We start from the raw sequence: 26699 nt of genomic DNA, 5'->3' as shown, positions 1-26699 counted from the left end.
AATAATTATTTCGTCGTCTGTTGGTGATGGAAGTGAGTGAGTGAGTTCATGTGTGTGGGACTGTGTCAAAATTATGACTCAGCTGTTGAACTTTTGTAATCATTCAATCAGGTACTTAGTGCCGGTTGCAAAAAAGGGAAATTTTTGCATTCCTCTGAGAGTTAATCTCAATTTACTGTTATTAGATAGAACATTACTGTATGAATGATATTATAATTTCTTCTTTCGTAATGAATTTTTTATGCTTTTGTACTCCAGAGCGAAGCTCGGACCCCGATATCAATATACCAACTCTGTATTCAAACTAATATTCATTGTAATAGATCAACTCTATTTTTTACCGAGGGACGAACATGATCCAAATCACTCACATCATGGAAGATATTCAAACATTATTCTGATCAAATGATAAATTAAAAAAATTATATGATTTGTTCTACTCACCCTTAAAAGTCTTGGGGTTGTGAAAGTTGCGAGCACTGGACACTAGAACTTCAACCCCTTTCGAATGGTATCTGATTTGACGGACTGCCTGGTTCAGTTTGATGTCCAGTCCTTCGGACAACGCAACTGGCACGCACGAATATCCATTGCGCACTGAAACAAACAACAAATTGATAAAAATTGTAAGATTCACTAAACTTAGATAGAAACAGGTTATTTGAAAAAATCTAATGCTTGAGGTGAAGGTGATGATAATGAGTTAACTATGAAGTGATAAAAAAAGATCAAAACTATATCACAAATAAAAACATTGAAACATTTGAGGATAAGTTGTTCAAGGTTGATCTTATGGAAATTAAAGCGCAATCACTAGCTTCATATTGTCTTTTGAACAACAAATTACCAGAAATTATCAAAAACAAATAGAAAAGATGATGTGAAGGAAGAATACTTGGTTCTTTATTTCGTTATAAATGCTGTTCAACAGTTCTAATGCCCATACTTGGATTTCTTTAGGTGTGCCTTGTTTCGACCAATGACAGAACTCAACCTGCTCTACCTTGATTGGTCGAAACGTCAATAACTAACGGCCAATCGTGCAGCTTCATACTCACTATATACGAGTACATGCAAATTATAGAGAAATCACTTATCTCATATTGTCTTTTGAACAACAAATCAATAACAAAATACTATAAAGTATCAAAACCAAATAGAAAATATAAGAAGAAAGGTAGAATACTTTTGGTATTTCGTTATTTGTCGTTCAAAGACTTCATGCCCATATCTGGATACCTGTTTGTAGGCGTGCCTTGTTTCGACCAATGACAGAGCTCAACCTGTCGACCTCGATTGGCCGAGACGTCAATAACTGAAGGTGATTCGTGGAGCTTCATCCACACTTTAATATACAGTATTTTGCTGCTCAACATTCAAGCTCTCAGTTTACTTGAGATTGATGATGGTGTAACAATCGAATTTCAAACTGTAGTGATAGTATTTCAAATTGTTATAAATGAGTGGTTTTGATAATATCAAGTCGTCTTGAGAACAAGAAGATTAATAAGCTGCGTTTTCACCAACGTAATTGACAAAATGATTATTTCTCCGTCCAAATAGATTCTATCAGATTGAGCATAACTTATCATACACATGATGAACATATGTGTTTGTCTAGTTCCGTTCAATCTAATAGAATCTATGAGGACCGAAAAATAAACATTTTGTTAATAACTTTGGTGGAAACTCAGCTTAAGAAGTAACCATTTACTTATGTAATTAGATTAAAATATCAAATCAAATCATATTTATTTAAATTTAAATTTATATTGAAATATAAACATTAATAACTATTCTATCTATTCTATTCTATCTGTAACTGAGAAAACGTCTGAAACTTAAATTACACTTTTCATCTGAAACAAATCAAGAGTTAATACAGGAATATTGATTTGGCAAGAATGAAAATCAACTAAACTGATGAAAATGGTTTGTTGAATGTGAAATCTCAGATGAATTACAAAACAATAAAGTAGCGAGGCTGAATTAATTAAATGAGCTTCCCCTGTTGCGTTGAATCCCAATTGTGTTCATATTTGCTTGACATCAATCTATGTTTACTCTAAAAATTAGATGGATTTAATTACGAATTTTGATTACTGGAATTACTCGTATTTGGTTAACTGCACTGTTTTGATGGAATTAGTGTTTTAACATGCAGGCCGCTGTGGAGCTACAGGGTAGCAGAGCTCAATAACAATGTAATATTATTGTCCATCAATTTCATTCAACTGTGATAATTAATTGTTTTGTTAAGGTGAATCACAGAACAAGAGTTCCACAATATTAGTCTCATTCCAAAGAAAATGGGGATAAATTATTTCTATTAGACCTTGTGGACCAGAAATGAACCATTATCGTAGTGTCCAAAGACTATGGAGATTCAAGATTATCCCACAACTTGTATGGATCATAAAAGAAAAATGTTGGTGGTTAACATGAGGTAGAAGGGGACAAATTGGTCAACCGAATTAGATGATGGTATTTTTATAAAAATACATTAACTCACTCTTGGACAGGAAATTATTTATTAAGTGAAAATTTGATCTATCCTTACTCTAGGTTATTTCTGAAATCAGGAAAGGAATAGCTAAGAACAACTCTTTTTCTTCATATTCAATCTTTATTAACGTTTGGTAAGGTTAATTTGGAATGATACATGTTTGTATTAGCACTTAAATTATAGGATACAAGGAGAGAGACTGTGAACTATTCCTTTCCTTAATTCAGATTATTTAAATAGCCCAGAATAAGGTTAGATCAAATTTAATGAGCTCATTTTTGTTTGAAAACACCCATAATCGGATCAGTGAATGAGATTCAACAGTAAATTATTAGATACTTTTCATAGCATGAAACTCAGCTAGTGTAATCAATCAAATGTGTTGTCAAAGTTCATTGATTCTACCCACTATCCAATGACGAATGCCCGTGCTGCAAGAACAACGTGAGAGGAAAGCTTTCAGAGCTCAGACTGAACTTGGTCTGTTTGTTTGTCAAGACCAAAAACGTGTGAAGCTCAGCCTGCTTTAGAACTCAATGTGTTTACACACGGACCTTGTCCGACACACGGTGTCTCCACGTTTCTTCTCAACGAATCATCAACAGATTATCTCCGTTCCAACTTGATCTCTTCCAATTCTGTAGCAACTGAGGTTATAAAATTTGGAGGTGATCTCACAGGCAATGATTAGGTTAAATCAAAATCGACACCAAGTTAAACCCGCAATGTTTTCAAGTACATCCTTCAAAGGTTGCCAAATAATCGTTCGTTCAAAGAGCTTCTGTTTCAAGACAGGCAGACAAACCCAACCACCGGCCAAGCTTTCTGTTTGTGGGTTTATTCGGACGACCACCCCTGTTTACATTACTCTACACCCAAGATGGCAAAGCGAACCTTGGAGCTGCATTGCGGCGCCTCTCTCTCAAATACAGTCTCTCTCACCCGTTTCCTCTCACTCTAACACACATACAAACCGATCAAGACTGCAAGCATGTACAAAAGCCTCCCACATCTCATAAGTATGTCTTATATCTATACCTCCTGCCATTGTTTATGTTAGGGGGAGTACTGTGACTTCAATATATACGCAAACCACCCTCCTCATACACCCACCAAATTTACTGACGTGTACTAGTACTCCCATGGCAAACATACATACACATGGGCCTCAAGCATTAGAAAGTCAACAGTTTTTTATCCGAATTGGCAGAAATGTATAAAATTTAGAACAGTTGATACACGAAATAATACCGCTTTCAAGCGCTGAGAAGAATGAGCCCAATTTGAACCTGATTCGATAAACAAAGTATTGAAAAGTAAAGTTGATTTCTACGGTAGAATTTCCGAATAAAGGGCCGCCATCTTGAAACGAGTATGAATAGAGAAAAAATCAATATATTTGTTTCTGCGCCTTGTTTCAAAGTACTTGTATAACAAATTTTATCCAAATCTGCTAAATAAATGCGACTGTAACTGCGGTACAAACAAACGAACAGACAAACGCCGATTGACTTGAAGCATAGAATTCGCTTCGCTCATTCAATTAAATATGAGAATATAAAGTTGTTGGTTTACATTATGCCAATGTGAAAAGAACTTTTTAATACATAAAAAAGAAATCTATATTTTGTGAATATGGGAGTCAATAATAACTTGGCTGCAACCAAACTATCAAAGCTCAGCTCCCAGTCCGCAGCTAGCTACTGATAGAAGCATCAATCCACAAGGTCGTGTACCTTTTTACCAAGGATATTTTCTTGGTACTTTACCCTTAAGTCATTTCGTCAAAACCGAATGTCCTTCCCAAACTCTCGTTGTTGGCTCGTAAACTAGGTTTACGATTTTGGTTCGAATGGCACATAAACTTCGCCAGTCGTAGCAGATACAAAAGAGGAAGGCGATGACGTCACTACTCCCAAAAAACATTCAGAGTCGAGGACACTCAGTACCAAATTCCAGGGGCGTTGCTCTCATGAAACGAGACGCTAAGAACTTCGCATTGTGTTGAAGGTGACATTGAATGGTTTGATTCTAATTACTTATATTATTCTTTGATAGAGAATTGGGGTCGATAGGAGTGTGAAATCGAAAAGGTTGTGAACTCGACAAATGTGTGGTTTGAAATGAGTATCACAAATTTATTAAATATCAACAAGTTTATTTTGAAAGATTATCGATTGAATACAATATTCTTCCCATTTGTTTGACAATTTGCCTGTCTTTTTCTTCATGAAATATCATATCTCTCCTGTTTTTGTTTCTAATACTGTGGAGCTACCGTTCATGATAGAATAGCATGACTTGGTTAGGCTATGAAGCTTTTCAAATAATACTCACATTGAATTCAGTATTATTATCTCTTGTGATAAGGTGAATTAGATACTAGTTATCTGAATCTTTCTCTATTATTGAATTATCCACTTCCACATCTTCACCATTCACGAAAAAAAGATTATACTAAACAGGGAAAAATGTAATTAGCTCAATATAAGAGCTAGAGTATAAGAGCTAAAATATGATGCAACAGAATGTAAACTGTGTTCTTTCATCATTGACGCCCAAGGCTATTTTGATTCTTCCTAAGAGTAGACCATCTTCTACAAAATCAGAGTGTGGAGGAGTATTGGAAACAAGGAAGCTGAAGATTGTGGAGGAAGTGAAGGAATAGAGAAGGAAAGAGAGAATTGGAACAATAAAAAGAACAGTATGAATGAGGAAACCAGGGTTTATTTGTTGTGGCTTGTGAATTGTCGATTTCAAAATGGTAGAACATTCCAACAACAGCTGAAACCTCATACAGCTGATATTGACCGAGATAGAGAATACGAATGAAAGAAAAGGACAGGAAAGGTGGGCTGAAGAGAGCCTACAGCGCGATATCGTAAGTTTAGGTTCCGGGACAAGACAGTTATACCTCAAATATTTTGCCGGCCGAATCCCGCTTTTTCGCTTCTGATTGTGCACGGGAGCTAAAGGCTTATCCTATGTTTTTGTTTCACTACACACCTTATTGGCCGCACACTGAACAAGATAAACCATTATATACCGTATTATATACATCCATATATATAGGGCAGGTCATATCATAGAGGCTGTTTCCACGATTCGACTCGAACACGTAGCAAGGATAAAAATCAAGCTTACTTTACGCCCACGGCCAAAAATAAACCACCAGGAATAAACTCCAGAAATGATGTGCTGTGCAGAAATATTGTGAGCGAAATATTTTTAATGGAGCCACGAACTCTTTAATAACTCTCAGTTCCCTCATTATTCTATCTAACAACAGGTTGTTATAATATTCATCATATACTGGAAATGGTGTGTCAACAGATTAAGCTTACGCACTATCTTTAGCCTATTTATCTTAATTAAGTTACAGAGAAGGGATTGATTGATTGATTGATTAGCTGCCTTTATTAAAGAACCTGGGAGGGCAAAGTTAGGGCGCAGCCGGCCCTCTCTTACACTTAACCCTCGAAAGAGAAGGGAAAGAGAGAGGAGAATGAAAGGGAATAAAAGGGTGTGAGTGCGTTTTGGGCAGTGTGCCTGTCGCATCCACACTGATACTACATTGTATCATCTTTTTTCCCAAGAAATTGGAAATTCCTCCCTTTTCTATGATTGAGACAAGAGAAGAAATGACTCACTGACATGGGTACTATTATTTAAATTTAAACAAATTTCATATCAGAACAATTTAAACCGCCTGAAATTTTGATTCTGCAGAATGAGGAAATAATGTGAAAACTGTTTTCCAACTTAGATAAAAATCAATATGTTCTTTGTACTGTTTTTGTAAAAATGAAATTCTTATTTTGTTAAATATCAAATATAATTATGTACATATGTATTGTATGCCAAATGGAGATAAACGAATTGAATTGAATTCAATAATCACAATTAACATTTCATCAATATTAACACAAGATAACATCATTTATTGACACTCGGAATGTTCTGAGGGTGGATTATGTTAGGAATCTCCACTTACAATCCACATTCACACAAAATGCAAATGAATAGGCAGAGATAAGGAGAATTGGCCACTTGGATAATCGAGAGAAAGCCTGGTGACAGAATAAAACGACCCGTTGCAATCGTACTACCAAATGGTTCTTCGGTTACAATCGATTTTGCATACTAATTGAACAGAACAGTCTGCAGTTGCCAGAGAACAATAACTGTGAGAGATAGCTGAGGGTAAGAGAGGGAAATAGTGGGAGATATCTGAGGGTATGAGAGAGAGAAAATGTCGGAGATAACTGAGGGAAAGGGTGAGAGATAGCTGAAGGTACAAGAGAGGAAGTGTGAGAGATAGCTGAGGGTGATAAAGAGAGAGTGAGTCAGGGAGTGAATGTAAGAGAAAGGGAAGAGTGTAGAAGGGACTTATATCGAGACGATATCGAATGACATTCCGAGATCCGCAGTGTAGATACCAAATAGAAGGTATTGAGGGAAGGCTTTCAGAGGCCTCTATAGTAGTGGAGTCGAAATGTTACCATAACATAATGGAATCAAATGGCTGGCTAGGGTCCAAGTGTTGGACCAGCCCTATTCAGAGCAAAGGATACATTTCAAAATGGTCGACATCTTTTCAATATCAAGTTTCAAATTGATACATAAAATCGGATGACGCTCTTTTGCTGCGCTAACAGCAATACGCCATTATGTACGATTAACTGCCAGACGAACTGAATGCGCGTTTAGCGTTTTGAAAAGCCCGCCAAAGAAAGATGGCGCGACAGGCGACTTTTTGCCGCTTTCTTGCAAATGCCAACTTCCGGTCGTTTCGAAGACGCTCAGCCTAGGCTTAAAATGTTTGCGCTAAATGTTCAAGTATGCTACTGCTTTCAATTTCCGGCCCATTGCTATAAACCAGTGCAGCAGTCTGCGATTTAGTGCAGCCCTGGATCAATATAGGCCACCATTTGAACTGGAAAGTTCGATAATGACTACTTACGGAATTTTTGCATTGGTGGGGGGGGTTCCTTACGAGCTATTTTTTTCCAAATTAAGGGGGTACGTCCTGTACTTAAGGAGGGGTTAGGCACTCCTGGTATCTTAGGGTCATATAGGCAATAATAAATTCGCGTTCTCACTCCCATTTCATACGAATTCACTCATATTTAGAACTAGTTGGGTTTGGTATCTTCTAGGGCTACTCAATATTTTTTGAATGAATCAACTATAGTAGAACAGGAAGGGTTCACAGATTATCCTTTGAAAAGAATGATATCCACAGTAGTTAGCCTACATTGATTTCAGCATCTACAAAGTACTTTTTTAATCGTATTCTGGACTCAGAATTTGATTCAAAGTAAAGCCTACTAGATTCAAAGATTCAAGATTTAAAGTAAACCTACCTTTTGGACTTTGGCTTACTACTATCAAAATTCGGGAAGGGAACAGTTTTGGAATAGGCCTGTTGGTCCTTTTCTAATAATTTATTTGATTTGTGTATTGTTAAATGTGAATGTTCTTGACTTCAAATGTGAAAATTCGATTCAAGAGAACAAACACGATGTTATTCTCCAATGATCTGTTGTTTCAAATGCGAATACCTAGCAAGGGGATACAATACAAAATCGGACACAAGATCCTGCAAACATTTTATAAGAATTTTCAAGAAGAAAAAATTCGATGTTGATGAATTTTTTAGATCATGTCTTCATTAAGCTCGTGCAACTTTATAAGGAAACAAGATAGAATTTCTTTCAACTTCTTATTAAGGTTGCAGCTAAGAAAATTCTTAAGGTGTATATTCCAGCGGAAAAAATCCTAATGAAAAATTGACAACTCTGGCAGTATTAATAAATATGTCTCTTTCAAGCTGCCAGACTGGCTACCTGGGGAAGATAATTAACTCTCGAAACTTGCCAAGGAAAAAGTGTGAGCGAGAAAGGAGGAATTAGTGAGAGGGCTTGAAATTACATGTAAAATGAGATGTTTTTGAGATCACACGCCCTTCAAATTGCAAAGGTTGTTGAAGAAAGGGATGGGTGACTGGCTGTAGTGAGCCTACGCATCAAACTTCAAAGGGTTGTGTACTTCTTGGGTGACGAGAGTTCCTGCGTTCTCTCATCCTTACTCTCTCACACTCTCACATTATTACTTGCCTTCTTCTCACCTCCAGTAATCCAACAAACTCAGTCATTCTATCCCTCTCACACACACTTTCCCACCCTCTTTCGCCCTCTATCACTATCTCTCACTTTCACATTCTCTCCCTCTTCCACAAACTCTCACTCACTCCCTTTCATCCTTTCTAACTCTCTTCCACACACTCCCTCACTCTCTCTCTTTTACTCTCTCCCTAAACTTCTCTCTTGTTCTATGGAGAGTGTTCAAGAAAAAATCAGAAGATCGTGTCTTCAGATATCAAAGCGAACCTGACGACTATGGTGTTAAACTACCCTGCCAACAAGGAGTTCAGACAGAATTTAATGAGTTTGGGTGGAAAATGAGATAATCACTTTGAAGGATCAAGAGGGCGATAAAAGGTTGCTAGTATCGGTGAGAATGCTTCAACATGGGATTAAATCGAGTGTGCAAAGATACTGGAGCCTTCAAGTACCAACTTGAAGGCAGTGATTTTTTGCACTTGAGCTTCTACTTTAGTCTCCATATCACCTTCACAAATTACAACACCCTCGACTATAGAAGATAGAATGAAGAAAAATTTAGTGGAAGCTTCGTTAAATCAATATGATCTATATTGATCAGATAAAGGTTAGTCTAACCTCATTCTTCTGTATCAATCGTTTCGATAATAATTATCGAGACGATTTATACAGAAGAAATGAGGTTAACCTTTATAATTATTATCATTAATGATAATTATTAACATTGATAATGAGTGATATTTGTAACAATGAAGAATAAAGTTCAGGGGATATATCCCAATATTGTGAGTATTATTATTTTTATTCATATTCTTTACGTCTTGACAGATGAACATCATTATTAATGTAATTAATGATTATCTCTTTCAAATGAGAATGATTTTTGGACAACTGTGACAAATTTATTAATCTATTTTATTCAATCATCAGAATTACACAACTTATAGAAAAGTACCACAGGCTTATAAGCCCAAAACGGTTCCAATTCTAATTTATACAACAGTCCAAATGTAGCTAGGATATGTGTAACTTAACATTATACAATTACCCACTCAATTTACAATTGAAAACACACAAAAATCATTTTTAAATTTAAAAAAATACTTCTAAATTGAATTGAATCAATCACAATTGATTAGAAAAGTCCAAACTTTAAAAAAACTATAGAATTTTGAGACCGAAAAGACAAACACACTATCTAGATCCAGAGCTTATCACAGCTGTAACTATAATTATGTTATCCATATTTTGCTGAGGAAGCTGGATTCAAATAATATAATTCAGATAAAATTGAGAGATAGAACTCCTGGACAATGACAATGTACAGTGTCATACTGTACATTAGTTATTGCATTTCACCTTTCTTCCAATTGAATACTTGTACCCTATTACCACTTCAAAGAAAGTAAATGTAAATGAAAAAAAGTGAACAGAGAATTGGCTTATCTTGGAAATCTTGCAGTATACTAAAAGTATTTTTTTATTGCAGAAATTTTCGTTGAAGCATGAACTATTATTCATTCATATTATCCAATAACTTACTTTTTCTCGAGAATTTAGAAATGATTGGTTGTTTTCTAATTACAGTATAAGAAAAAAACATGTAAAACTTGATCTCTCCAAAACTAAATTTTTCCCGGGTAGTATCATGTAAAGTTCTTGGGTTGAATTTGAATTTCCATGCATGACCCAACATGGATAATAAAAAATTCGATGAGAGAAGAATGAACCATTTCTCCAAAATAGCTGTACAAATAGAATATAGTACAGATTTCATGTGATATTGAAATGAAATGGGAATAAATAATAATATGGATGTCAAACTACTGTATAAGCATATAGAATAATAGAGCATATTATATGAATAAAGTATATAACATAAAACACAATAGTGCAGACAAGAAGACGGGCAATATCTCATTGAACATAACAATCAATTGTTTCGACAACCAAAAACCAGTTCTCCGGTTTTCCGGTGTGAGTGTGTGTACTCACAATCATAGCAGTTGGGACTGTGTTAGTGAGTTCGACTACACTTTTTCGAAAGGCTAGTAGGGAATTGAAGCTTTCTCGATTGGGAGTTCTTTGCAGGTACTTCGTTCTAGCGTGTTTCGGACGCTATTTTCCAACCGATAATCATGAAAATGGTACCAAATTGTTCAGAAAGATTTGGACATCTGCCGCCGTACCGCCAAATTTTGATATCACTTATCAATTTTTTCCTATTGAACGTCAAACTTTGCCAAATTTTCTCCAAGTTCATCGAATTTTAAAGTCATTTTATAGTTGGAAAATTGGAATTTGGCGGTACGGCGCCAGATGTCCAAATCTTTCTGAACAATTTGGTACCATTTTCATGATTATCGGTTGGAAAATAGCGTCCGAAACACGCTAGAACGAAGTGCCTGTTTCAGCCCTTTTTCCGAATTATAACATTGCTCTTAAGCAAGAATTTATGGGGCTTGCACATATAATAACACATATTAAGTAAAGAGATTGTAATATGATCAAAATACAGTTTTTTTGGAGCGAGTACGTTCAAGTTCAATAGACCCAGCTCCTATTCCGTATTTGATCTGATCATTGTGAAACCAAAATATACCTGTAATAGTGGTTCTCAATTTCGATATATGAATAGATTGATTGATTGACTGATTGATAAGATATGATAAATCGTAGGAGCAGAATGGAATCACTCTCCATGTCATCTTCTAACAACAGCACGAGCAAAATCTTCTAACATCAGCCGACACGAGTTGAATACAGACTTCCAACGATCAATTCCCAGACAAATCGTATGTATCAAACTATAATTCAGTGGATAATTTTCTATTAGAAATTGCAGTTTAACAAACTACTAGAGTTCCTCAGTCAATAATTGCAGTAGCAGAAATACTTAGTTCTATTTACTAAGAGATAACTATTATACAGTAATAATATTAGGACTTTGACCAATAATAGAACAATTTTTAAGAGATTGAAATATGATCTAAGTACAGCTTTTTTGGTGCGAGTACGTTCAGGGATAGACCCAGTTTCTATTCCGTATTTGATCTGATCATTGTGGAACCACAATTTTGTATAATGGTTGATTTGTTGATTGATAAGATGTATTGATGAGATATAATAGATTGGAGTATTATAAGTTTTAACAGCAATAAATAGATGGATTGGTAAGATATGATAGATCGAAGTAGCCAAATGAGGTTACTCTCCTTTTCATCTTCTACCAAGATACGACAAGAGATGCACTTGATTTCCAACAAAGCATTCCCAGGTAAATCTTGAGTATCATACTATAATTCAGTGCATAATTTTCTACACTAACACTTTAGAGCTCCCCTACAAGTTCAGCAAATTATGCAAGCAAGTTATCGCTCGCTGAAAATGAGTGCTGCTGAAACTAGAGTGTGCCTCATTTGTCAATCCCATTCTATATTCACTGTCACGTGCGGGAGGGATACTTGAGGTCGATACGAGGAGCATGTTTTCATGGGATTTTCAAAACAAATATGGGAGAGTGATGTTTGTAGGAAGTACATTTTTATAACGTCCTGGTATGCTTTCAACTATATCCTCAAGTATAGGAGGAAATGAGAAAGGGGGATTTAGGAGAGTAAACATGATCCAAACAACCTTTAAATATGGTGTAGTGACCAGTTAGGAATAATAATAATATTATAGAATAATGCTAGTTAGTTAGTCTTGGAAAGATAAAGTGAGGGAGTGAGATGATCGTTAAATAAAATTTCTGTTCAATACTTTAGCTATCTATAGTCTAAAGACACAAGATAATTTTTTCTACCCTATACATACTACATAAAAATTGAAACTGAGAAATTGATTTATCCATTATCAATTCTAGGTCTGATCAAGGAGGTAGATTGGGAAGAAATATAGATGTATTTGACAACCATATAGGATAAATATATGAGTAGTACTACTATTCTGATTTCGATCATATATGTATTTGATTATTGTTATTTGACATATATTATATTTGTGGTTATTCTCCTTGAAGACACATGATAATCTTTTCTACCCTATACATACTACATAAAAATTGGAACTGAGAAATTGATTGATGAATTGAATTGAATCCATTATCAATTCCAGGTCTGACCAAGGAGGTAGATTGGGAAGAAATATTCATGTATTTGACAATCATATAGAATAAATATATGAGTAGTACTACTATTCTGATTTCGATCATATATATCTATTTGATTATTAGTATTTATAATATTTCAAAGTTGTGTTGATTTGTTGATATAGGCGTCGTATATTAATGGCCTATGTAGAGAATAGTTGAGGAAAAGGGAGAAGTGTGAAAGATTTGTTGATAAAAAAAGACAAAATTTACGTGAGAAAACAAAACATAGATGATGGAGACCATGAAATAGGTAGAGATCTTGAAAGGAATTGGAAGATACAAAACAGTGCTGATTGAGAAAGGATACATTAAATACAAGAAAGTGTACAAGAATAGAGAATAGAAGAATACGATACAATTCAATACAAAGGAGAGAATTAAGTGGCGGAGTAAGAATACCAAATGATTGCAAAGAAATAGGAATTGCGGAGGAATAAGGAGATGGGATTGCCAGAAAGAAAACTGTGCAATTTGAGAAAAGAGCAAGGAACAAAGTAGAAGTGGAGAACTTAAAAATGAAAGTGAAGAACATAAGAATGAAAGTGGAGAACATAGGAATGAAAATGCTGAACAAGAAACACAAAATGTGAGAATGGGAAAAGGAGTGAGAGAGAAAGTGCAGGGAAACGAGAGTGGGAAAGAGAAAAAGCAATGAATTGAGATGCTCATTTTGAGGCGACTTTCGACTATTTCGCGACTGTGACCCTAAAGAGGCAGCAAACCAAGACGTGAGCGGGTTACAGTGCATGCCATCCCGATAAATAGTACCGCAAAGGGCCTCAACTGCTGCCCTTGTATACCTACCGCAATCACCATTCGGCCCTTCACCCCCACCCATCAACTTCATCACCCCCACCCTGAACCTTCACCCAACCCAATCTGCATTACAACTTAGGCAGCAAGAAGCCTTGTGACCTCACGTATCCAGCGTATTTCAAACTCTTATTTTACACGAATCCAAAATATTATTTTGGAGGAGATGAAAAATGCAAATTGTCACCTTCATAAGCGAGAGATGCTCTCTGGGTTGTATAAGGCTAGTTTCACACTCATTCGGTTCGTTTCGTTTTCGGTTTGTTTTCGGCAAATTCCGATAAGTGTGAAACGGTAATTCGGTTTGAGTTCGGTACCGAATAGAAACCGCATAGAACCGAACGCCCATTTGACTCTAATAAATTTCATCAGATTCCAATTCGTTGCTAGCGAGCGGCTACTTTCACACACTTTCGGTTCGGTTCGGTTCGTTTAGTTTTCGGCAAATTCCGATAAGTGTGAAACGATGATTCGGTACCGAATAGCAGTCGCATAGCACCGAACGCCCCCTCGACACGAATAGGTTTCATCATATTCGAATTCGTTGCTAGGGAAACAGGAAGAAACAAAGTCTTTCATACACGCTTGCCTTTTTTGTTTTTATTTTAACCTGATATCGTGATTATCTGTTTCAAAATTTTCCAAGTCAAAATCATATATGGTCAATTCATTTCTGTTAGTTCACAGGAAAATTTTTTTCTCAATGAATAGTTTTCTAAAAAAATATGAAAGATATAAATCAAAACTCAGGGAGAATTTTTATTTTTCCACGAATATTACATGATTTCATCGATGGAGAGGAGAGATGAAGTTTACATAACATGTGTCAAAACAAGGATCAAATTTTAATTTAAAAAAATAATCTCTCTGAACATCCAAAATTAACATAATCAAATAGAAACTATTCATATAATTCACAATTTTTAATTAAATTTAAAATTTTGTTGTTCAAGAAACAACATCTTACAATCTAACACCAGCTGTTATATTTAAATATACCAGCATGAACTGTGAAAATCCAAACATGCTGTGTTTGAGAAGAAAATACCTCATTTATTAGAACCGTACGAATTGAAACCTGACATGTATAAAAGCCTCATTCGTTTTCGATAACGAACCGAACCGAACCGAAAACGAACCGAACCGAATGAAACCGAATGCGTGTGAAGCTAGCCTTATAGGTAGAGATGATGAACCTTGATCTTTGCTCTGACTTCATCTATTAATTTTTGTCGCAGATCATTGCTATGAGAAAGTTTTTGAACAGTATTGGTACAGTATTGAGTCGAGACCATATTGAGCTATTGAGCGTTTCTTCAGGCGTTTTCAGAATCGAAGCTCTCAAGCTGATTGGGTTGGAGCCTGGAAAAACGATCGAAGAACCGCCTAATATGGTCTCGCCGTTATTGTTTCATCGCAGATCATTATTGATATAACAACAACTATCATACTTGACAACTAGTGTGATACAGTAAAGAATTATAATAACCAAATGTATGAGAAATAAGAAGTTACAGGGAAGTATGTGTTTAACCAGAGAATCAGGCAGGAATGGAAGCTATATTCGATAGACCTCATTGTCAATAAGTTTATTAGTCAATATTGAGTTTTATATTTACTGTTATCCACTCAAGAAAAACATGATATTTTTCCTTTTTTGGGCTATGATTGAACGAACTTAGAAATTATATGAACCTATTATAATATTGGCTGTTCTACGAAAAATGACAAGAGTTTTTTTTTCATTCCAGCAGGTTACAAAAGAGAAATCATGATAGAATGACGACTCCAAACTCTACCCGAAATGAAAATAATTAAATTTCAAGTTTCCATTTATCACGAACTGAATAATCATTTGACGTGGAAAAAGAATAGAGCTATCTCATAAGCCATGCAGAACCACTATGAAGAGGTAGTTGAAACGTGAAAATGGTAAGTATTCAAATAAAACACATTTAATCCTCTTTCTTCTCTGTTGCAGTATGATAGGAGAACACTGCGAGAGCCGGGTAAGAAATTCTGACATTCGAATCCTTTTATCGTGGCTTTTCTGTGCAGTCGGAAAGAAATAAGAAAAGCGAAACTAAGTACAACGGACGGACGGGTTGAGCTAGAAAATAGAGATCGGATTAGCAGAGGGTCGGACAAGTGGTGGCCACATTTTGGCTTGCCCGAGCAAAAAGAAGAAGCGTACAATAAAACAGGGGGCAGTTTGTCATGAACTGAGTCACACAGATAGAGCTAGCTGACCCTACACAAGTATAGAGCGATTGTGTCATTTCTGAGGACGACACATTTCAGCCGCCGTAGAAGCTGTGCATGGTAAGAACTGGCGATAAATTTCTGCCATCCACTATTTGTTTGGCATTCGGAAAACAAAAGAAAGAGCGCAGACATGGGAGAAAACGCGCATTAATTGAACGGCTTTCTTCATCGAGTCTATCGTGAATGCATCACTGTGAACACAAAAAGCAGCCAACACACAGATGAAGGGGAAACTGAATGAAAACGGGCTGCCCGCTTCTTCCACACGAGACGATGCGAAATTACGATGTGTGTACAGTTCGCTCCCAGAGGGAATAAAATGAGCTGCTAATGAAGTGGAGATTGAAAAGGGATTCAGTACCCTGAAATTAGTGACGGTTTTTTCAGTTCTCGGTATAGTACTGGGTTGGATGAGACTTTTTGTCACTCCTACTGGAGACACTACAAAACAAAAAGACTTTTCATGATCACAATCCTCAACTCATAATTATATTCTTTAAAAAAAAAAAAAACAACAATCAAATACATCCCAAAAAGCAAATACAATATTGTTTGAATATAAATAGAATATCAATATATAATTTTTAATATTATATACAAGTTTACAAGCAAGTATTCAGTTTGAAGAGGAATAGATTATATACTATTAAATCGAATGGGGAGCGGAAAATAATTCAATTGAATGAAAAAGACTAAGAAATTGTCAAAAACCACAGATTTATTGATACTTAGAAAGACCGGTTTCGGTTATTACACCATTGTACAGAACGCCTGCCATTGGCCCAGCTGGACAGTCTCCTCCCACACAACGGTGTGACAAAATGGAGCAACAGAATCGCCATGATAACAAAATTTTCTTTCAGTACAAAATAAGAACCAAGAAAACAGGTGTGAAAGATAATAAATCAAATATGTAAATGGAAAAACTATTGACTAATGTATGCTTACAATTTTATGATAAAACTAAATTCGAAGTGTTGTATTGGTTGAAATGAATCCGTTTATTCAAACTATACTGAGAATTTTCTTTTATTACTCTTGTTATTTCTAAAGCCTCTAGAATATTCAAAGATCTGCCTTTGTTATCAACATACAGAAACTTGACATTCTCCTTAATTTTTGCAATTTCTTAGTCTTTTTCATTCAATATAAATAATTACCACAATATCAACTTCTCAACTACACAAAAAAAATAAATGCTTCAGATTATGTAATGATTGGAAATAATAATAGAGAGGACACAATCATTGGAGTATCACAGAAAGTACAGTACCCTACTATGACATATTTATTAGTAATGATGTATGTTCTCAAGCAGTATTCCATTTCCAACGAGATTACACGTCATTTTGTTGGTATATTTATATGCTCAAAAAAACATGAATATTTATTTTCAGATGATAAGTCGAAGAGAGATTTATAATCTAGGTTAATCAATATATTATCCAGTTTCAATAATTTATTGTTTTTGGAACCTGGAATAGGCGACATTAGTTTGGTGTTTCTTCTATCGATGAAATTTGAGACGTGAGCTTAAGCTACTATATCTGCATATGAACGAACAATAAACAAGGAGTACATAATTGCAGAATAGCCCTAGTTATAGTAGATCTACTGAAACATCCGGCCGTTGAGAGATCAGTTCGAGATAGCAGCTAACCTCAGGTTGAGTAACTCTCCATCGAAATTGAGGAATTGAAGAGACTTGAAATGTGTCAAAAATCCACTTTATTTGAATAGAAAAAATATATTTTACATATAATATTTATAAAAATAAAGTGAATTTTTGACATTTCAAGTTTCTACAATTGAAATGTTGTCAAAAATCCACTTTATTTGAAAATTAAAAAAATATTTCACTGTATAATTTATTCAAATAAAGTAGATTTTTGACAACATTTTAAGTCTCTACAATTGAAATGTTGTCAAAAATCCACATTATTTAGAAAAAATATTTTAAAGTAAAATATTTATTTAAATAAAGTGGATTTTTGACATTTCAAGTGTCTTCAATGAATATGGAATAGTTCCGAAACAGCAATATTCACGCTACAAACTTAATTAATCAAATTGAGGAAGGTACACAGGAACCACTCATACAGAATACTATCATTTTAAAATGAAATTGAACGGATATGATACAATGTTTCCACTGTGGTTGATAAATATTGTGAATAATATAATGTAACAAGATTCATGAATTCATGTACAAATCCTTGTAACTTGTAAAATAAAGGTAGTATCATTTTCCGAAACTGTCAAACACGCGCAGAAAATCTGAGCTACTCATCATTTTCCTCCCCTCACGTCATTATGTTACACCGATTATAATTCCCACAGTTGGGGATGTAAAGGTGGTAGCGAAAGGGTGTTGTCTCGAATGTCAACTCTATTAGCGCCAGTAAAATTGCACAACTTGATGACAGAAGAGGTGATGAGATTAGTGGGTTTGTCTCGTATTTACGATAACTCCTGTCATGGTGGGAAGAGAGAGAGAGAACAAGACAGATTAAGTGAGAGAGAAAGAGTTAATGAATAGCTCTGCAACAGCGGAGACCGATGCTGCTGGTAGCCTCTCGTCAAGTCGTTAACGGCTCAAATTACAAAAAGGAGATTTTTAACAAATTAGTAACGGGAAGGGATGATGACCCCCTCAACCCTTACCTCACCCACCCCCCACATGTAGCAGTACCGGCCAATCAGGCACTGGCCCTGATAGGGGATGATGATAACAAGAGCAAAAAAACGAATTTCCGCCGTACCAAGGGTGGAAGTAAAAAACAAGGCCCACAGAAATTTCGAAACTGTGTTTTGTCTAATTGGCCTGTACGATGGAATGGGTGAGGGAGTGAGTGATAGGGTAGGGAGAGGGGATGCAGTCTACCAACATCACCGTTGAGTAACTCTCCATCGAAATTGATGAATTGAAGAGACTTGAAATGTGTCAAAAATACACTTCATTCAAATAGAAATGAATATTTTACAGTAAAATATTTATTTGAATATAATTTATGTGTGAGTGGTTTCTGTGTATCTTCCTCAATTATTTTAATTAATTGATTAAATAAGTTTATAGCGAGAATATTGATGTTTTGAAACTTTTCCACAATTGAAGAGACTTGAAATTTAGTCAAAAATCCAATTTATTTGAATAACAATAAATTTTCTACAGTAAAATATTTATTTAAGGTTGTGCATTCAATTTTTTTTTTCATTCTTTTTCTTTTTCCAATCTATTGGACAGGTTCTTAGGACATAGTCTATGGAATTGGAATATTTTTATCAGCTTCTGTTAGCTAACAATAGGGCTTCAAAAGTCACTTTTTTGAGGCAGATAGGGTACACATACCCTACAAAAACTACTGGTCAGAAAAATTTGAGAAAAATATGCACGTTAGCAAAAATAGCAATATAGCAAAAATTATATCAACTTTGTTTTTGAAAATCTGAAAAAAATTAATTTTTTCTGCATTTTAAACTCCTTTTTCACATTCAATGTTCGTTCTATAGACTTCAAATTCATAGCAGCTTGTAGCGCTGTTCTTGGTGAATAAAGTTGATGCTTAAACTTCTTTTATAGACACAATAATAGCCGCTGGTATGTGTACCTTCAAAGCACAGTTTTACGCCTGCTATGCTCGGGCAGCAAATGAATAGTACAGCTGGAGCGATCTAGCGGGATTAGTTTGTCCCTAGAACTAAGCGCTGGACGTTAAATAAAGTGGATTTTTGACAACATCTCAAGTCTCTTCAATTATGGAAAAGTTCCAAAACATCAATATTCACGCAACAAATTTAATTAATCAAATCGAGGAAGGCACACAGAAACCACTCATACAGAATACTATCATTTTAAAATAAAATTGAACGAAAATGAGACAATATTTCCACTGTGGTTGATAAATTGTGAATAATATAATGTAACAAGATTCATGAATTCATGTACAAATCCTTGTAAGTTGTAAAATAAAGGTAGTATCATCTTCCAAAACTGTCAAACACGCGCAGAAAATCTAAGCTACTCATCATTTTCCTCCCCTCATGTCATTATGTTACACCGATTATAATTCCCACAGTTGGGGATGTAAAGGTGGTAGCGAAAGGGTGTTGTCTCGAATGTCAACTCTATTAGCGCCAGTAAAATTGCACAACTTGATGACAGAAGAGGTGATGAGATTAGTGGGTTTGTCTCGTATTTACGATAACTCCTGTCATGGTGGGAAAAGAGAGAGAGAGAGAGAGAGAACAAGACAGATTAAGTGAGAGAGAAAGAGTTAATGAATAGCTCTGCAACAGCGGAGACCGATGCTGCTGGTAGCCTCTCGTCAAGTCGTTAACGGCTCAAATTACAAAGAGGAGATTTTTAACAAATTAGTAACGGGAAGGGATGATGACCCCCTCAACCCTTACCCCTCTCACCCCCACATGTAGCAGTACCGGCCAATCAGGCACTGGTCCTGATAGGGGATGATGATAACAAGAGCAAAAAAACGAATTTCCGCCGTACCAAGGGTGGAAGTAAAAAACAAGGCCCACAGAAATTTCGAAACTGTGTTTTGTCTAATTGGCCTGTACGATGGAATGGGTGATGGAGTGAGTGAGAGGGATTGAAGAGGGGATGCAGTCTACCAACATCACCGTTCAGTTTATCACAATTACAAATGATAGCAGCATAATCAGTGCCATGTACTATCCCAACACATGTCCTGGCTTGTACCCCATCACCGCTCTACACACAACATACAAGTTTCAGCTCACATCGAGGGGACAATTAATATCACTGATTTTTTCGTAAAATCGAACAGATTTATTTTGAAAATGAGCAATATGGGTATACTTGTACTCACTATTTTTTACTCCATATATGAAATTGTAAAAATTACAACACTGAATACGATCTCTATTCCTAAGAGTATTTGATTTATTAAGCAATTATCCATTTTGCTATCTGCTAAGATTATGATCGAAAAGATATAATATGCTACTTATTGAGAATTTATTTGAAAAGGCTATTGAGGTACTTAATTTGCTTCAAATTATAAATGAAATATCAATCTCAGTAACCTTATAAATTATTTTGTCACAATATGTTTCGGCTACCAATGCCATTTTCAAATGATAGTAGCCGAAACATGTAGTGACAAAATAATGTTTAAGTGTACTCAGATTAATATATTCATTTATATTAAAAGTAGCCCTAAAGAGAAAAGGCAAAATGTTTTGAATAACTATTGAGGTACTGAATCGCTGAGTAATAAAGAACGCTTCGATCTTTACTTCATATATTGTTACTTCATATATATGCTCGGAACTTGGCACCTTATACGGATCGAGTATGTAGACCAATAAAACTTCATTCTTTCTCCGGTAAAAAAGGTCAAGAGCACCTTTCAAGTAGGAGATGATGTTGACGTCAATACATGATCGATTAAAGAAAATTCAACAGGATAGAAAAATCACTTATCTGAACATTTCCGACTCAAGACTGGATACTGGAGGAGATCTCATTTGGAACTGGATTACGTGAGTACCTATGTAGATGTGATAATCGACGAAAGTAGCAACGGATCTGGGAGTCAACCCTCTTATCCACACAAAACCACTAATATCTGTTAAAGAAAATTTAACAGGATAGAAAAATCACTTATCTGAACATTTCCGACTCAAGACTGGATACTGGAGGAAAATCCCATTTGGAAAGTGGATTACTTGAGTACCTATGTACATGTGATAATCGACGAAAGTAGCAACGGATCTGGGAGTCAACCCTCTTTTCCACACAAAACCACTAATATCTTGGAAGTGATACGTTCAGCTTTATTGCTGTAGATAAACTCTAAATATGATAAATATACTGTCAGAATTTATATAATATCAAAATCAATTTCACACATGAACTGTCACCACCGCGTTACCATTGGGTGGGAAGTATTATAGGCGAGAAGAGTGGAGGATGACAGTTTGTATGTTACCAAGGAAGGCGCGATTCCAGTTGAAGCATCTTCAGACACGTACGATAACGCGTCAGAACGCCACAAAATGGCAAACTCAAGTAGCAATAATGACGCAGTGGGTTCTCGATTGAAAAATCACGAATAACCGGAAATTTAACGGCACTCGAGACGCGGGCGGAGAGATAACTTCTCGCGCCGATTGATTCCCGCGCCCGCGAAATCGCGCGCGACGTCATAAGCGGAGCGATAAACGAGTGGTTTCTTGTAACGAAGAAGAAGGAGGGGGATTGTAAGCAGGGGGGGTGTTAAAGGGGGTAACGTTATCGAAGAACAGCGAAGATAAGTATTCCTCCGGGGAGAGAGCAACGAGTGTGAATCATTCGAGATGAAAGTCAAAACTCCCTCCTACAGTTTTTGCAACACGTTCACTTCCCACCAAGACACGTGGCAAGATTCGTGGTTAATAATCTTACATATTTTAATTATTTATTACTGTTCAAGTAACATAATTCAATAATATATGTGATTTAAATACTAATATATTATCATTAAACAGCACATAGCAAATAGTTGATGAGTTTTCTATGACATTTTAAGCTGAGAGGATCTCAGATTATATAAGTTCTAACTAGTTCAGGAAATTATGAACTTATTTGGTAACTCTTTTGTTAAGAAGTAGGGTATTAATTGGAACGATTCTGGTAATGAATTTGGTTGTCAAGTGCAAGGTAGCAAAACCCAAGGCTAAAAATGTTCATGAGTCTTGAGAATTGGTTATAATAGGGTTCCAATCCCACAATCACTTCCCTGATTACCTAGCGAACTGCCATTACACAGCTACTTTTAGCTTATACATGAATTGTTTTTACATGACCCTACAAGTCTTTTTCAATTGATTGAGGTGTTAATTGTTCTCACAATATGTCTAAATTGCAAAATTCTGAACCGTTTTCGAGATATGGACGTTTCTTCTGGAACTTTGCAAAATCAAATTGAAGACGTCAGATCCGTTGTATTTATGCTATAAAAATGTTGTATTTGGAAATTTTGTATTGGGAGATGATATATTTCTCTAATTCACAGAATATTACGTATTTCGAGTAGGAAAATAGCTGAATGTATTGGTTCATTTGAATTTCCATCCAATTAAGGCATTGGATAAGACACTGATGAAATTTGAAGTATTCGAAGATGAGATTAAAATAATATAGTTTCACAGTAACAAGTGCAAATTATCTACTCAAAAATGAGCTTTGCTTAGTTGGCTCTTAGCTGGTGATCAATATCAAGAGATTATCATAAAAGAACTACTCCAGGTGAACTTGGCACGCCGATTCCCACAGATCCCCTTATAATTCTCCCGTTTATGAGTTTAAAAATTACTTCTCGGTGATTCAAAAGCCACCTAAACCTCTATGTACGTTCACCTCTCATCACAATCTTTCCCACAACCCACGCACGAGTGCATGTATAAAGCTTGTTCCGGCAACATCCCTATCAATATTAATAGTTGATAAAAGGATGCAATTATGATATGACTTATTCAATCCGTATATCCCAAACAGAACGTTATTGTATCATCAAACAGGTTTCATCTACATTACCCGAGATTCCGCCATTTCAGATCATAAATCAATGTCGATTCGATAACAAAATCAATGTCAGATTCTAACGCTAACAATTATATACGTCCAATATAATACAATAATGTACAGTTTTATAGATAACTGGAAAGCGAATCATGTAGTCCACATACTCTTCCTGTTATGGAACATCAGATAGTTCGATGAACTCTAGTTCAAATGAAAAGCACATCCACCTAATACACGGTGCACTGAAATACCTGCCAGCCATATCCTCAAACATACATTTTCCATCCTGCAAATTATCCCGTCAAAATGGAAACACATCGCGAATCATGCAACCAACTGGCGGATGCTCAAAAAATGCCTGCACCTGATACATTTTCAACGAATCTGAATTTTCCATTAGAACGTCAAATCAATATGAATGTATTCACGTCAAGAATGACGACTCGCAATGTCATTTTATCGAGTAATGTTGTTACCTTGTCAAACCTTGCATACCTTAATCAGATGACGACAACTATGATAATACGGATCCCACACATAAGGTGATGCATCACCTTATCACTCATCCCACCGATGAATCTCCAACGAATTATTCACCTTGTAATCTATTGTTGAATCTCAGCACTATAATAATTACTGTGGACTGGGGATGGTACTCTATTATTTCAATATTTAGTTGCATTCATGACGTATCTCATAGTTATGAATTCTATTTTATAATTGATGTGAGATGTGATTACAGGAATGTGTTCTGAACATGTCATACATTAAAGCGAAACTGAATAAATAAATAAATAAAGGCTTTTATTGAACGTAATTCATTACATTTTTGAAAATATTGAAGAAAATGTTAATACATCTTTATTGTCAGCGTTTTCTCCTTGACTGAGTGCCGTCAGGAGGTGTTGGTAAGCTACGTATTCATTTATATATTTTTTTTTAAATAGACAATTTATACAAAAATTAAAAATGGAAAATACTTCTTTACAAAAGAAGAGAGGGTAATAGTACATCTTGTGTGGTTGGATTGAAAATTGGATTCTTGAATCATGAAATATCTGTACGCCCAAGCATCTCTGCAGTATTGTCCTATCAGCATCCTGACAACTGGACTACCATTTACAGGTACGTCTTCAGCTCCTCTACAGCAAGCAAAGTCTTTCCGAAGTATCGCTCTCTAACTTCTGCAAGCACCGGGCACCTGGCTATGAAGAGGACTACATCCTCTTCCTCCTTCATGTTGAACAGAGAACAGATCCTTACATCCTGCCTGTGCGAATATTTGTTGAGACGAATGGATAACTGAATAAATATTTCATACTCAATGGATGTATTATGCTTCACTATTGTGGATTCGCAAGATCCTCTGGACGCTTAACACCTGTAATTCGGATAAAAAATCAGCCGGCAGAGCTGCCTACACCCGTCCAGAATATCCTACAATTCCACAAGAAATAATATTTCCGCCGCACTCTGATATAAACTGCCCGAGAATCAGGCGTGATAGCCTACCAGTATCTCCAGGCAATTCAAACCCGAGCACAGCGAATGTAATTTATTTCTTATGAATAACAAGTAAATTCAATATTGATATTCCAATACCTGAAATAATTCCTACAGAGGAAAACCAATATGGTAATTATAGACCGAACTGAGCAGGATCTAATTAGAGAAATTACTGAAACTGGTTAACAATTATGCAAATTTATTGATGAATTATAATCGTTAAGAATCAAATAATAATAATAATTAATTAAATAATTGACAAATTGGAATAATAGAGTTTCAAAATTTGGTAATAAATGTTCTTGATATGAGATAATAATATGAATGTTCTTGGTAATATAGTGCAATTAGGATTTTAATAGGGGTTACACGGTATTATAGGAGGATATAGTCCTGCACTCTTTCACAATAATTAATTGATAGAAAATTGTAGCTTTCTCAATTCACTGATTGGATAGAATAAGTATTTTTCGCTCACCAACTCGATCGTGGGGCCCCAATTCACTTAATAATTTTATTTCACTTGAAGATCTGGCGTGGAATGGCGACACCCAGGATTTAGTTTCACAATTCTTCCTCAGGAATAAGCTTATACAAATTGAACTTGCCTTCCAATTTAATTTAAGAGCACAAGACTACAGAGGAGCTACACATTTAACACACTGGATATATTACATTTAACAAGAAGAGAAACCATTTAAACATTAATTTAATAGGACAAATTAAACGGGTCCTGATAATTCGATTCTCAGAAGGCAAGTGTCTCTTCTTCCCAAAAAGAGGAAATCACTTGGTCTTCTTCTGAGAAGAAGAACCACGTGATTTGGGCAAGAACCAATCCTGTGCCTAATAAGGAAAAGTCCACCAATGGGAATTTTTCCACGCGGTTTTAATATTTAAATTAGACACAGAGGTTCGAAAAACACAGAAAATGACAAAAAATTACGTTAAACGGGAAGACTATAAAATTAAAGCAGATAAACAGAAAATAAACAGGGGTTGCAGAAATGAACAAGCTTGAGTTAGTTTTAAAATGAAAACAGACAATATAGAGATATCACAGTAGCACAGTAGCCGGCAGTATCAACAGCTGACAGATAAGGCTTGTCATCAATTTTGGCGCAATTCACTCTAACCTAATTATTGAAAATAAGGTAGTAAACATTGGTAGGCAGTTGACGAATGACTCTGACAATAAATTGGTAAATTATACGAAATAATACTGTAAGAATTTAATAAAACTATAATTAAATGAGTTTTACATAATTTGACGTGAGTACATTTGATTTATGCCTCAATTATACATTAATTTTAGAAAATATGCTGGCATAGGCTTTGTATCCTGACATAAAGCCCCCAGATTAGAAAGGTTTTAGGCCATTAAAGGCTTTCTAATTTCAATCAAGAAGGGTACAATGACATATGCTAACTTAAAACTACGACTTAGGGTCTATCACAAAAAATTCACAGCCAAACAACAATCTGCACAAAAAAGCATGATGTTACAACAAATATGCATGGCTTTGTGCCGCAGCAGTGGTGCCAGAAACCACAAACTAAGGTCCCGGGATTTTTGCCCAGTCAGACTTACAAAGGAAGTACAGAGGTGGGATAATACCACATGCACAGAATCCAAAAAATCCCTACGGTGAGAGGATGGGTGCACAAGCCCCCCATCACTCCTCACAGAATAAAGAGCAGAGGTGCATGAGTGAAATAGACCTGCATAGAGTGCATAGAAGATGCCAAAATAACAATATCAAAGGGCCATGCCAACAATTAACA

General features: G+C 35.6%; 1 protein-coding gene across 1 annotated transcript in view; it reads right to left on the bottom strand.

Annotated features, from left to right (window-relative positions):
* Positions 1 to 26699, bottom strand: part of LOC111054175 (lysine-specific histone demethylase 1A) — a gene marked incomplete at its 5' end in the record, with an annotated part of 92813 nt that overhangs the window by 21446 nt on the left and 44668 nt on the right. The window contains one exon of the mRNA XM_039433021.1: positions 445 to 597. Coding sequence (XP_039288955.1) covers positions 445 to 597 — 153 coding nt within the window. The remainder of the gene's footprint in view (positions 1 to 444; positions 598 to 26699) is intronic.

This window comes from Nilaparvata lugens, chromosome 7 (assembly GCF_014356525.2).
Source record: "Nilaparvata lugens isolate BPH chromosome 7, ASM1435652v1, whole genome shotgun sequence".
Taxonomy (NCBI): domain Eukaryota; kingdom Metazoa; phylum Arthropoda; class Insecta; order Hemiptera; family Delphacidae; genus Nilaparvata; species Nilaparvata lugens.
Note: the sequence above shows the minus strand (reverse complement) of the source record. Positions and strands in the feature narration are given on the sequence as shown.